This window comes from Dermochelys coriacea, chromosome 1, assembly GCF_009764565.3.
Source record: "Dermochelys coriacea isolate rDerCor1 chromosome 1, rDerCor1.pri.v4, whole genome shotgun sequence".
Taxonomy (NCBI): Eukaryota; Metazoa; Chordata; order Testudines; family Dermochelyidae; genus Dermochelys; species Dermochelys coriacea.
In genome coordinates, this window is record NC_050068.2 from 248285985 (window position 1) to 248300285 (window position 14301).

General features: G+C 43.0%; 1 protein-coding gene across 1 annotated transcript in view; it reads right to left on the reverse strand.

Annotated features, from left to right (window-relative positions):
- Nucleotides 1-12083: 12083 nt before the first annotated feature.
- The window catches only part of CREB3L2 (cAMP responsive element binding protein 3 like 2), a 108471-nt gene continuing 106253 nt past the window's right edge, over nucleotides 12084-14301 (reverse strand). Inside the window, exon 12 of the mRNA XM_038373188.2 lies at nucleotides 12084-14050. Coding sequence (XP_038229116.1) covers nucleotides 13975-14050 — 76 coding nt within the window. The 3' untranslated portion in view covers nucleotides 12084-13974. The remainder of the gene's footprint in view (nucleotides 14051-14301) is intronic.

Consider the following 14301-nt stretch of genomic DNA (forward strand, 5'->3'; position numbering starts at 1 on the left):
GCTGCCCTGCAGCGGGGCATTGTGGGAAACTCTCTGCCTCCCCCTCCTCCCGGGCCAATCAGCGCCCGCCTCCTCCTGCTGCTGCTGCCGCTGCTGCTCCTGCCACGCCCTCCTAGGACGGGAGCGGCGGCATCGCCTCCAGCCGGGCCGGGCGCCCGGGAGCGGGTGGCGGACGCGGCTCGGGAGCCGCAGGGCGTTTCGTCGCACTCGGGGGAATGGGCCCGGGAGGCGTCAGGACAATATTACGGGGGGAGGGGGAGGAGGCTTTTTTTTTTTTCAGGAGCCAGTGAGGGAAGGGGGGGGGTCAATGGGAGCGGGGAGCTCTGGAGAGTTTGGAAAGGGGAGGGAGAGATATGGGGGGGTTAGGGTCCCCTCTGAAGATTATAGGACGATGGAGGGGGAGGAGAGAAAGCAGCTGGGGGACAGGGCGTTCTGCTGGAGCGTTTAGACGGGGGAAGGAAGACGGGAGGGTCACGGCTACAGCAGCTGATTAACGAGCTCTGCTCCCCCTGAGTGCGCGCACACACACAGCCCCAACTCCTCCAAGGGGTTTCTGACAGCTGCTTTGGGCACACGTCCTGCTGGAATGGGCTCTCATGTATCCATCACATTCGTTACAGAGAGGGAGCGACCAGGCTGCCCGCGAACTGGCACCTGTGCCATATTTTAAATGAAAAACCCATACAGAAAAACAGCCTTCCTCCCTTACAAGGTGTTGGAGTTGCGAGGGCAGGGGAGGTACAGAGCAGCAATGAATTAAACATGTTCTCCTGAGAAAGCTCTCCATGGAACCGCTGTTTTTTATTTATATTAGACTTTCTAGAGACAGGGCCAGGCTTTCACCTTTATTTCTCCACAGGATCTTGACTCTTGTCTTTTATTTATAAGACATTACAATCAAACCTTATTCTGCTTCGATTAAACTGAGTTTAATCTGTAAAAATTTAAAACCAGGAGGAAATTGTCCAGGTGATGACCCCAGGATACAAGGGTAGGAAAGCTGGAGAGGGAGGCAGACAGGAAGTATTAATGCACCAGCCCTAACGAGAGACCCAATGAAATTGTACCAAGGTAGGGGAAAGGAAGGGAAATCTGAACACAGATATAGGAGGAAGCAGTTAATATGCACTTTCACAACTAAGGGGAACATAGGAAAACTTCAGCAGAAAACATTAGTGATTGGACACAGTAAGTAAATATGACTTACATGGTTGCATCTTAAATATGTGACAAAGAACAGACAATTCCAGAGACATCAGCCATCCCTCCACCTACTTCAATAACATTTTTTCCATAATCCACTGAAGAAACCTCAAGCCCTAAGAGCAGCCTTGACTTCCCAGCCCCCAGCAAATGGATTTAATACACAAATATATTCTTCCATGTCAAAATAAAATATAGAGCTGCACATGACTCCTGGACAACTGCAAAAGCTTACTGCTGTTCTCCTCCTCACTCTTCCTCATCTCTCACCAGTATTTTTCATCTAAAAGTTTGGCCCAGGGCTGTAAACACTGACACATACAAAAATGCTCATGTGCATAAATGTACACATGTGTAAGTGTGTGCAGCATTAGAACTTTAGTTTGCAAATTCTTCAGACGGGCCACGTCTTTCTATTTGTATTGTGAACTGTCTAGCACACTCTTGGACACTATACAAATAGTAACAAATAAGTCTGGTTTCTTCACAATATTGATCCTTCAACAACTGTACCTGCCAGGTACCTTTGAGTACCTCCAAGATGCCCCTTCATAATCTGCTCTTCATTCCCTGTCTTCTTTTCTTTTAGAGAAATACTATATTATTCAACAGGAATGATCCAAAAGCAAAAGCACTTGGACAATGACAATAGGATACTCACAGCCGCCCTTAGAGGCAAGTGGACAGGCAATCAGGGTGGATCCCAAGACTCAGGGGGCACTAACTCCCTGTTCCCAATTATTTTGGGTGTAGGTATGTGGTTGTGTGTATTTTTTTCCCCTCCTGGGAGACAAAGCACCTCCAACCACCCACTCCCTGACAGTAGACCAGAGCCAGTGCCCCGTGTCAGAGGAGGTGGGCCCACTTGAATCAATTAAAGGGGACAAGGCTACACCTAAGGTTATAAAGGGCTGACAGAGGGCAGGGAGTATTGGGATAGGCTGTGCCTGGGGGAACAGAGCGGTAGAGTTAATGCCTGTGGTGGATCCCCAGAGCAAGAGGGGAAGGTAGCCCTATGAAACACTAGAGCAAAAGGTGAGCACATTTTATTTGTTTCTCATTGCACAATAAACCTTCTTAAAGGAGACTAGACTTGGCAGTGAGTATTTGCTAAGCTGGGGAGATGTCCTACCCTGTGACAACCCCATTTTGGACCTTCCTTCTGACCAAAAATTGTTGGATGTTCTTCCAACATAAACCAATGCTGCTCACAGCACTGGCCACAGAGACATCCAGGAGGTTCTTCTGATATGCCCACCTCCCTGTACAGTATAGTATTCCCAGTGCTAGTTTGGAAAGCAAGGGACTGAGGTTGGGCCCTGAACTCAGATCCCCAAGTGGCAGAGTATCATATTGTCCCTGCACTAGCAGAAATAAAAACAAACACTTAAAATAATATATTGCACCCTTGGAAAAAGGGATCAAACACACTTCTAGCAAGTCCTCTTTAGCTGCATCTACAAAATTAATTGGCGATGCAGCTTGTGACACTTGCCTGCCTTAACCTTGTCTCATTTATTCCTAGAGTGATTAAAAATGCCTTCATGAGAGGTAGGTCAAGTGGCCAAGAGAAATCAGATGCTGCCCTAATCCTCTCAGAGTGTTTGTTTATGCATTAATCTCCTCCAATTTTTCCCCCATGCAGTCTGTTTTTAGTACACTACTGAATCAAACACCTGGCTCTAGCACAGAACCTATTAACAAATGAAATCCCCCACCCCCCTTTGTTCCCTGCCTCACCCTTTTGTTGGCCAGCCACAGTGTAAGAAAAAGTCACAGCATAGGACTGTTTAAACACCTGGGATAATAGTGACAATAATATTAATTTAAGAATATAAAGGTTGAAGGTGGGGCTTTGAAGAAATCCCAGAGGAATATACCCAAGCACCTGGTTTTCAGTGTCCAGAATCCAAAGACAATGTGACAAAAAACCACCCCTCCCCCCCCCCAAAATCCCTATCACAAACACCACAAAAACACATCCATAAGAAAAGAGGGACAGGGTGAGCAATACTGTTATTCTAACAAAGAAAATCCAAAGAGAATACTTTAGGAGCACTTGCTGTATAAAAATCACACTGTGTGTTGGAGACTTTTGCAATGCACTCAAGCTGAGGTGATCCTTAAGGGCCATTTAGAAGCTTCAGTTAGTGCTGATTGTGGCTGCCCACCTTGTAAGTAGGGCAAACTGGTGAGAGCTTATTACTGCTAGAGAGCATGTGTATACACACACACACACACACACACACACACACACACACACACACACACATTCACTCACTCCACTGCCTTGCACTTCGTTTTTGGGTAAAATTCAGTGTGCTTGTTACGCTCTACAAAGCCCATAATGCTATAGAATCTAGTTACCCCAAAGACTCCTCTTGCAATGCTCCACCATGTTACTTTGAATCAGAACAGTGCAGCTAACTATCCTATGGGTATAACTGGAGGGGGCCAGGGCAGGACACCACAGGGAATTCATCCCTGAACCAGAGCTTGGGGCAGTTTAGGGACAGAGGGGAGGCAACTTGCACTTCCCCAATGCTGAGACTGCCAAGGGAAAGAATTGCTCCTGCCATCACTACATGTCTATACTATATTATGGGATCACCTATTTTTGCTATTGCTGCTGAAATTTGCATGACTAATTTGCAACATATGGTGATAAATAAGCTTCCAGTACATTCTGCTTTATATTAGCAATGATGAGCGAATCTGAAGTCTAGTAAGGTAAGGCCTTGCTCATACAATTACAACCGAAACATGTCAATGTTTAAAGAAATGTAGCAGAAACTTCCTGAAAACATCAGAGATTTATTCATAGATTTCTATATAGACTTCATTCCCTATGGCTAGCCTAAACTGGAAGAGATTAGTACACAAGAATAGAACCTTACCAAGCTTTGACAACATCTGGGAGTGTTGTGCTGGCAAAAGGTGCTGGATTCCAACGGCGGGTATAACAGTGCACAGGTTGGCAGTGATAGAGAGGCTCAGGCTTTGGAATAAAGGAAGTACTTTGCATCATTTTGCAGTGACTCCTCTGGCTGGTTTGGGAACATTGATGGGCTTCAGCAGGTGCTATGTTAAGTCTTCTTTTAGGCAGTAGGTTCCTGGCTGCAATGCCTGGCTTGAAGAGCTGAGTGGATGGTATGAATGAAACCGGAAATGCTCAGACAGAATTAAATTCATCTCTGTACAGAGGGCCAGGAAAAAGCCTTTGTACTATTTTAGTGTCACTGAAGTCCTATTCTGAAGGCTTCAATGGTGCATAGTGTTACTCTATGTGAATAGAGGTATTGGGATCTGGCCCGGAGTAGAAATAGTAACAGATTTTCTAAAAGATGGTATGTACTGGAAGGTGACAAGGTGTGAGCATGAAAGTCTCATGGCCCAGCATTTACTTCTAAGATGTGGCTATCTGGTGTAATCACAAACTGCATGCATTACCATTTATCTCATGCTGCACTACAGGTCATAACTATGATGACCATTGTTGCTTAATTCAATATTGTTAATAGTGACCTTGCATTTTTATTCCCAAGGCCTATTTTTCAAGGGGGCAGAGCTCAGCAATAACTACTTATGACAGAAAGAAAAATGGCCATAATCGGTCACCCCCAGATGATTTTCCGTTAAGATTTTTCTGCTCAATTTCATGCTTGTAAAATGTATCTGGATTAATAGCTATGGCATCTGATAGTCTCTAGTCAGAGAACTAGCCTAGAGAACATTCTCTGCTGTGGCAGTCAGGGAAGGATGGTTGTTGCAACATGGTCTCAGAGTAGTGAAAGCAGAGGAGAATGAGTGAGATGCCTAGGACTCCCACAAGGAGATGGTATATCCTCTTCTCAGGGAAGGCAGAACTAGATATTTAATTCAAATGCAGTGGCCAGTCAGGCAGGCATAAGCCCAAATTTCAGGTGAGTTCCTGTACTCACCTTTGCTGCTCTCATGCCCCTTGACTAAAGGCACTTCTGACAGAGGTCTTCAATCCCCGGCTGTAGCAGCCTGGTGGTTCAATTAAGTGCTTCCATTCCACTAGGAATGTATACCTGTGCTTGGTACAATCTGGGGCAAGGGAGCAGCTGCTGCCACCCCATGGACGCTTAGTCTAGAAGAGCTAGTCTGCTGTACCATGAGATACGAACAGTATTCAAAAGACTGGAGGGAAAAGAAATGTATGTTAAGCAACGTTATTTTCATTTGAGCCAATGGCCTACCCAACCCAAACAAGGATGGTCTCATTTTTTTCCCAATTCTTGCCACAGACTGCCTGCATGACCTTGGGCAAGTCATTTCATCTCTCTAGTCAAGATTTTCAGAAGTGTTTAGATATATTAGTTGCCAGACAGGACAGCTACAAGCACCCACTCTCTGAAAATCACTCTTAAGGTGTCAAGATGGGTGTCCCAAAACAGAGCCATACAAAATCCAATTGTCTCTGCTTCTGTTTCCCATCTGTAAAATAAGGGTTATAACTTCTGTTCTTCCACCTTTTGTCTGTCTTCCCTAGTTAAATAGTAAGTTCTTTGGGTACACAGCATGTATCCTGATCTTGGTTGGGAACTAGTGTCATAAATAACATCAATAGCAAGACCTCCCTGGAAATGTTAATTTCTTATTTGAATGATGCATGTCTATTCCCAAGCTCCATGTATTGGCCGTGTCACCATAGCGAGGCTCTCAACTGGGAGAGGAGAAATGGAAACTTATACTACAGTGTGATCCTCTCTCACTATAGAGCAATACTGATTGATTTGTACCAGGCTTCTGGCTGGATGCTGCTACTTGCCATGGGGCTCCTGCCTGAGGCCTTTTGGAAGGGAAAGAATGTTCCTTACATCAGGCAAGAATAACTTTTAAAACAAAATGGCAGCCTCCATTTGAAAATTGTGGTGGAAACCACCACAGGAACAAAGCGCATTTTCCCCTGTACATATCATGTGTGTCAGAATAGACTTCAAGCTGGGGAGGACCCTTGGAAATTGGTGAAAGGCCAGAGATACATTGCCCATGTGTTTTATCTGCAATGTCATCTAGATTTTTTTCAAGGATGCTTTAGTCTCCCTTGTAGATCAGGCAGTGGAGTTCTTGATCCATCCACCCACTCAAAACACTGAATATGTCAAAGCCAAAGTATTAACCTGGATTTTGAGCATTCATCCCAGAGGCAATGGATATTCAAGGGCAGATCCTTAGCTCTTGTAAATCAGGGCACACCAATGAAGCTCTGTCAACTTACACATGGTGAAGATCTGATCCCCAAAGTCAAGAGTCAGACAATATTACCTGTATGTAGTTTTTTTTAAATATATCTATGAATTTAGTATTAACATAGCTAAGTTGCATCATTCCATAAAAATGCTATTAATATTACAAAAATGTTACCATCACACCTCCACCACGATTAACAAAAGCAATTCTACAGTTTCAGCAATCTTGGTAAGAGAAAGGGGCAGACAGTTACTGTAAAACACACATATCACTGCTTTTAATCTTCTTCCAGTTCAGTGACATGTTAGATAACCAGATTAATTTTAAAAAAAAAAAAAAAAAAGTCAGACAGCACATGATCTTGTACTTGCAAAATACAAGAGGAGATCAGATTTTAAATAAATGGAAAGACAAAGGAACTATTTTTGCTTTTTTTCTACGTAAAATATTTATTTGCAAGAATGAAAAAGCATAACATACTTTAGTTTTTTACTTAACTACATATATATAATCCTACAAAAGCATTTAGTTTTATTCCAATAATTGTTTGCTGAATTCTACAAAAAAACAATTTCTTTACACCAAGAGACATGTTTGCAGTGTGAACAACAAGGTGGGAATGTATCCAGATGAGCAGTGCATGTATAGAAGTCATTATAAAAAGAGAGAATATCTAACCAACATGCGCACACAGTTAAACATATGTTTGGCAAAAGAACATAGATGTTAGCAAAGTCAAAGGAGGCTCTGTTACAGTTTACTGAAAGGTTTGGTGGGTTTTGTTCTTGCAGAGTCCCAAATAACTGCCATCTTTTTCACAATGGATAGTTTTGTTTAATATGCATATGGCAAACCACAAACATGTATGTTATCTGTATTTGCACACATACAGAGAGAATAATTGAAATGACATAGGGATGTACCCTGCAGGATAACATTGGTTTGGATGGCCTGAAACATCATATCGGACCCTCCAAAGGGAAGTATTTCATTTTAGAGGAGAGGACTCCAGATGATTTGTCCTCTGGAACACTCAGGGGGACTGGAATATACCCACAATTTGAATTGATATAATTTCAATCACTGCATGGCCCTTTATATGCCCAAGAAAATTCTCTGCATTCATTTTTATTGAGCCTAACATGGTTAAGAGGGTGTGTTCATGGGAAAGGAGGATCCTTTAGCTCTTGTACCAGAAGATTAAATTGTATTCCTTGAACTGTCACTCCCAGACTTCCCATCTTATGGCCTTCTAATTTACAGTCCTAAAAAACATGGCTGAAGCTGTAATTCCACGAAACAAAAGTGACACCCAAAGGCTAATTAGGGTAAAACCAGGTACATTGCCCTGTACTTATCCAGAGCTGTCTACAGCAGGGTTGGTTTCAATCCAGGCTCTACTGACATACATCTTCATACAGAGTATGAGATAACACTTACAGAATGTGACAGGACAGCTTTCAGATCGCGAATATCACTGCTAATCCCATTTGCACTGGGGTTCAGATAGAACTTTCTATTGAACCAAGTGGAATGTGTGCCAACTGTTCAGATAATGCATAAATGATTATGTATAGATGAAAAGCCTTTATTTAGAATGGATTCTTATTTTAAGAAAACTCTGGCATGTGTCTTTAAAAATCACTCAATACACACACAGAGTATTGTTAACTATATCAATCTAGAAGATGGGATTCCATTACTTCAGCATCACTGTACCAGAATCAGCTATGTTCAGATATGAACACAGATATTTTAAAACAGAAGTCTCATTGTGACTCATCCACTTCTACTCCTCTTTTCTATCCTTACTCACCCCCTTATATGAACAATAAGATCAAATTTATTTTATCCATGTTGCATGAGAAAGTGGAATCCACTGAAAAGGTCAGCCCCATTACCCTCCATGCACAGGGCTATTTAATTAAAAAGGTAAGGAAGGAGAGAAGGTAAGATTTGGGGAGGAGTGGGGGGATCTATCCAAACAAAGATTTTCCTTCTTGGCTTGAAGAAATTCTCTCTTTGCTGCTGGAGTCCCTCCATCTCAGAACTATTCCACCCCCTTTGAGGCAATTTTGGAAATCCAGTTTTCCCTTACTCCATATCTCCACATTTTACTCTTTGAGGGATGGGTTGGAAGTCAGCTGTAGGTCAGAGCAGAGACTGGTGGCAGTAACTAAACCAAAACACAGGCCCATTTCCGGTCTCATGAGAGTTTCTTGCAAGACCCAAAGCAACACAGGCTTAGCAAATAGGTGGCAAAACCACATGTGTGCCTTTATAAAGAAAAGCAGATATGTGATATGCATATGAAAAAACAAATTCCTGTCTCACATCTAAGGTCCCTCTGAATACAATTTATCATGGAGGCAAGGCAGTTAACCTGGATCTCACCCACAATGTAAGACTGAATGTCCATAGTGCATCTGCTGGGTTTTAAGATTATTGGGCATGCACTGACAGAACCCAGACACATTTCTTGATGTATATAATGCACTTGTGTGGCCAGTTTATCCCCACACTCCCAACAGTCATTTGTCCTTAACACTGATAAATAGTAAGTGCAGCTACAGTGCAAAGCTGAACAGTTATGGGAGGAATAGAGTAGTTAAAGCACCGCTAAAATATACTGCTTTATTCCCAATCACCAAAACAATGACCTACTGTTTCACCTTCAAAAGGCAAAACAGTCCCTTTTTAATTAGTGCTTTGAGAATAAAATATTTTAGAGTATAAAAATACTAACTATATTTCTGTCTTTATGTGTGGGGGTTTTGTACAATGGCCTGTTGGCACTAGCTAGAATCTAGAGCCCAAATACTCTGTGGAAATCCCTCTTGACGGGGCAATTAATATTACTCATGTATTTGACCTACACTGTAACTGTGTCTAGACAATGTCCACTGCTGAAAGTAAGTTTTTATAGGAGTTACCCAAAAAAAAAAGGGGGGGGAAAGAAGGGCAGACAGTTAAATTTTAGTCTAAAAATATATTTTGATGCAGATAAAACTATGGGGTGTCACAGGATAGCTGGTCCCTATGGATAGACTGAGCCCTGCACCCCTGGATCAGAGCCAGTGAGTCCAATCCAGCCAATTAAAGAGGGCTGAGCTACATCTGGATCTATAAAGGGCTGCTAACGGGGCAGCTGGAGGACAAATTGATTGAGACAGGCTGTGCCCTGGAGGAGGTAAAAATCACACCAGAGTGGTGCAAACTCCAGTGGTGGGACCGCTGGAGCAAGGGGGCCAGCGGCTGATGGAGACAGCCCTGAGGCTGATTCCCCCAAGAGGGAGCAGAACTGGCCAGAACTGGGAACCTGCCAGAAATCCCTGAGAGGGGTGGAGCTGGAACCTGAAAGCCAGGACTGAGTTAAGCCTTTTTCTGTTTGTTTACCTGGGTTTATTAAAAAAAAATAAACCTCCTTGAAAGAGACTGGGCATGACAGCACATACTTTGGAGCTGGGGAGAAGCCCAGCCCAGTGACAGGAGCCAGCTCCTCAGATGGTATAAATCAGAGCTACTTGCGTAAATGGAACCTCTGCCAGCTGAGATCTGGCCTATGAACCTTGGTGTATGAAAATATTAGTCTGCACAGTACAAATAGTAAACACACATGAAACTAACATAGAACTATAAATAGCATACCAACCTCTCTCCCCCTCCTCCCCCCTCACCCCCCCCTATACTAACATGATTAGAACAGTCATATGGCCTGGGCCTGATTTCCATAAATATATATTTATATTAAAAAATAATGCCCTACTTTCCTTCATAGCTTAACTTCCTAGACTCAAAGACTGACAGCTCGGGGAACGTCTGAAGGTAATAGGGGACAAGCAAGGTTTTACTGGTGTGCTAAGCCATTGGTTAGGCAATGGAGTTCCACGTCGGCAGTTTTCAGGGTGGAGTTCATGCCTGTGCAGAGGACCAGCACAAAGGCTATATACTGCGTAAACCCCTAGGCCCAGGACCGCTAAAGTGGGACTTCAGTAGTTTCTTGGGACTTAAGTGGGGCATGACTTGTGCTGACTCTGTGTCCAGGAGTGTATTTCACCCCAGAGTGAACAAGTGACTGATTGCTAGAAAAAGGACTTGCAGAAGAAACCCATTTCATTAGCATTAGATGGACACTGTCAGGTTCAATAGAAATAGTTGATTTTAAAGGAATAATATTCCCCAGCAGTGACTTCAACCCAAACATTGTGCTAGTTTAGGAGATCCCCAAAAAACAGCTAAAATTCATTTTAAGCATCAAACATATTGGGGCTACAGAGAGAGGCTATTTTTATGGTCGTAGGAACACAGGAATTGCAGTACTCCATATTATCCATACATAGATCAGACCATCTAGTCCAGTAGCCTGACACAGACAGCAGCCCTTCTCAATGAAGATGTAAAACCCCCATAATGGTGTGGTGTATCCAAGCTGAGTGAATTGCAAAAAGCAAACTGCTTTAATGGTGATTAGCAATGGTTTAGGGAAATTCTCCATTTTAATAGTGTAAATTATGATAAAGAACACAGGGACAGAATTCAAATTTAAAAAAAAAATAGTACCATTAATAGCGTCTCTTTACTGGGAGAGAATGCACTCGTGCATTAAGTAGGGTAATGGGCACAAGAGAGATTAGACAGATCAGCCTCCACCTGTTCCACATTCACATTCCATACACAGCTATATAAATAATCCCCAAGATACACAGAATTTTGAGCCTGTTTTGCAGGAACAGAGCCCCCACAGTTTCCCTCAAAGTCAAGGGGACCTAGGGATGCTCTGTAAACCAGGTCCTTTGTGAATTTGCTCATCCCTGACTCATGCCTACCTGGTTGTATTTGGATGCCCTGCGATAGCCAATATAGTAAATCTATCAGGTCATACATTTTCCCCTTCCCTTTGCTGACCTCAGGTGGTTAAAATAATGCAGACACCACTTGTGTCTCAGTACAAACACTCCCCAGCACACACCCACCTTTTCCTTCCTCTTTCCATCGTGCAGTTATAATGTGGGCTCCCATAGAGAGAGCCGTGTGACGGTTGTCTGTGTGCACTAGCGCAATCCAGAGAGCCTGAGAGAATTATCATGGCTGTTGGGGCTGACCCTTAATAAGAGGGTATTTGCCTTAGGGGTGGTACTGACCCACACTGACAAAGGATCAACTGTGACTATGCTCACAATGGCATTTCTCTCTCATTGCCACCAATTAAATTTTTTTAAAAGGCACCTGGACAGACAAATGGGGTTTGACCTAGAAAGTGATATACACAAGAGGTATACACACCAAATTCTATTATTTGCTAGTGGAACTGGGGCACATGTCCCACTCTTGCCAATTTGAATGTTGTTTCTGATCATGGTACAGTGGGGACTGATCCGAAGCCTACTCAAGCCAAATGGATTCTTTCCATTAACTTCACTGGGTTTTGGATCAGGCCCATAGTGAACAGATGGGATAGTGAACAAAGGAAGGAAGACTAAAAAAGGAAAAATTCGAACAAGGAAGGATGAAGCATTGCAGAGGCTATACTAAAATACAAAAACAAATACAATTTTTCTTTAAAAATATTTTACAAAATAGAATACCTGGAGGAAAGAGTTACTGTACATGGTATAAAACACAAGGCTACACTAGTCTCCTTATTTATGTGAAAAAGGAGAGGGTTGGTTTTTAAGTTTTAATATTTTTGTAATTGAATTTTCCTGGTAAATTGCAGAAATAGCCATACTATTCTGTCCTATTTAGGTTTTTAGGCTAAAGCCATCACTGGGAACTCTGAGCACTCCTTTGTAATAACCAAATAAAATCCGGAAGCAATCACTGGTGAGTTGGCTGGATCATGGAAAGGACAGTTGTGAGTAGAAAGGGCAGCCCTGCCATTGGCACAATCTGGGTATTGAAAGAGGAAGAATCACCGCACTAGAGGCAGTGTGCATTAGATGCATCAGCATAGTGCTTTAGAAGTACTATGGTCTAGTGGATAGGGTACTGCACTAAGAGGTGGGAGACTTGGATTCTATTCCTGGCTCTACCAATGACCAGCTGTGTGACCTTGGGCAAAGCATTTCCCCTCTCCATGTATCTATTCCCCCTCCCATCCTTTTTCCTGTCTTGTTTATCTAGGATAGGGGCTTCAGGACAGGGACAGTCTCTCACCATGTGCATGTACAGTGCCTCGCACAATGGGGACCTGACCTTGGTTTGGTCTTCTAGGTAGTTTTGTAATAATAACTAATAACTAGAGAGGGAGACCATCAGCACTGACCTGAACTGTGTCTAATAGGAAAAAATTTGTTGTGTATTCCCAAAGTGGTTGCTTTAATTCCATGTACTTTTAGTAAAAGGGAAGAGGAAGGGGAGCCTGATTACATTCTAAAAATCATTGTAGGGAACTAAGTTTTATTTTAAAAAATGAATATTTTTTCCATTTTGATTTCAAAGTTCACCAAGAACAGCTGCATGGTCTTGGGAGCTTGGCTCTCTAGTCTGGCTGCCAGAGGGAAATTTTGGAAAGCTAATAAATACTATTTACAACAGTAACAGGAGGCTGGGGGGGAAGAACAACCCCTAGAGCAATCTGAGGTCTTGTCTACCTCAGAAAACTGCACTGATGTATCTAAATGGATTTAGAAACTAATTTAATTAAATCCATGCAATCCCCTAATGTGGACGCTCTTATTTTGGTTTAAGAGAGCCTAGTATTGATTTAGTTTATGCCAGTAAAGAATCAACTTAAGATAAATGGATACAATATACTAGTCATAATCTTATTTAAAAATTTCCACACAAGGGAGTCACACAGATTAAACTCAATCAGTTTCTAAACCCATTTAGTTAAATTGGTGCAATTGTAGACAAGGCCTGAGAAGACACAGGGGCTGACTGAACTTTGTCTTGATCCTTCATAAGGATAGCAACGGTAGGGAAACTTCACCCACCATGTGATAAAGGGGCAGGAAAGAGAGAGGGGGAGAGAGAGAGAGCAGGAAGAAGAAAAAAAAATACATCAGTACTGCCATTGAACAAACTCTCCTGTCTGTGCCGTTGGCTCAATAGGACTACTGTCTGTTCTCTGCCCTCAGTGGGCGGGATGGGAACCGTGAACCCATTTCTCCCCCCATAAAGCTCCAGTGTGCCAGAGTGATAGGCATGGAGCTGTGGCCAAATCCTGAGCAGTGTCATACTGTATCTTTTAGTTTCCTTCTCCCACATGACTTACCACAAATGTTCCCCCGTGAGTTACATTTGATTAGGGTACACACACAAACCAACCAGCTGTACACTGCTAGCACCAGCTGCCTTTAGGTTTCAAACCCTCCTTTGTACTACCAGTCAGGGACAGCAGTAAAAGCAGAAGCAGGTTTGTGCGCCTGGAGGAAGGGACAGCATGAGGACAACTGCTGCTGACTAAAGTCACAGCCTCTTCAGCCAAATCAGAAGTTGGCAGACTCTCTTTTGCCCTTTAGTTCCCTGATGGTGATGAGTTTGGGGGTAGGGGTGGGCCTTGGGTTGGAAAGAAGGCAGGATAATGAGGGGGGAGGAAAGGCCTCTTTTTTAAGAGGTGGCATTGACTCGTCTATCAATTTCAATTATTTTCAGTGTTTCATTCACTTCCAGCTCTGAGCTGACCCTGTGAGGAGAAAAACAAAAAGGAACGTTATACCTGAATGCAATCATGCAAAAAGCACACACTCCACTGAAACTGGCTACTGCTATTACAGTGCCTGTTATTTATCAGGAGCTCACTGGTTGGAACTTGGTAACACATCAAATTAGTCACCTCTTCACCCCGAGATAGATATGCTGGAGTAGGGATGGGGCAGGGACGGGGCAACGTGTCTCATCCTAGTGCTTTAAGAGAGACATATCCAAATAAAAACC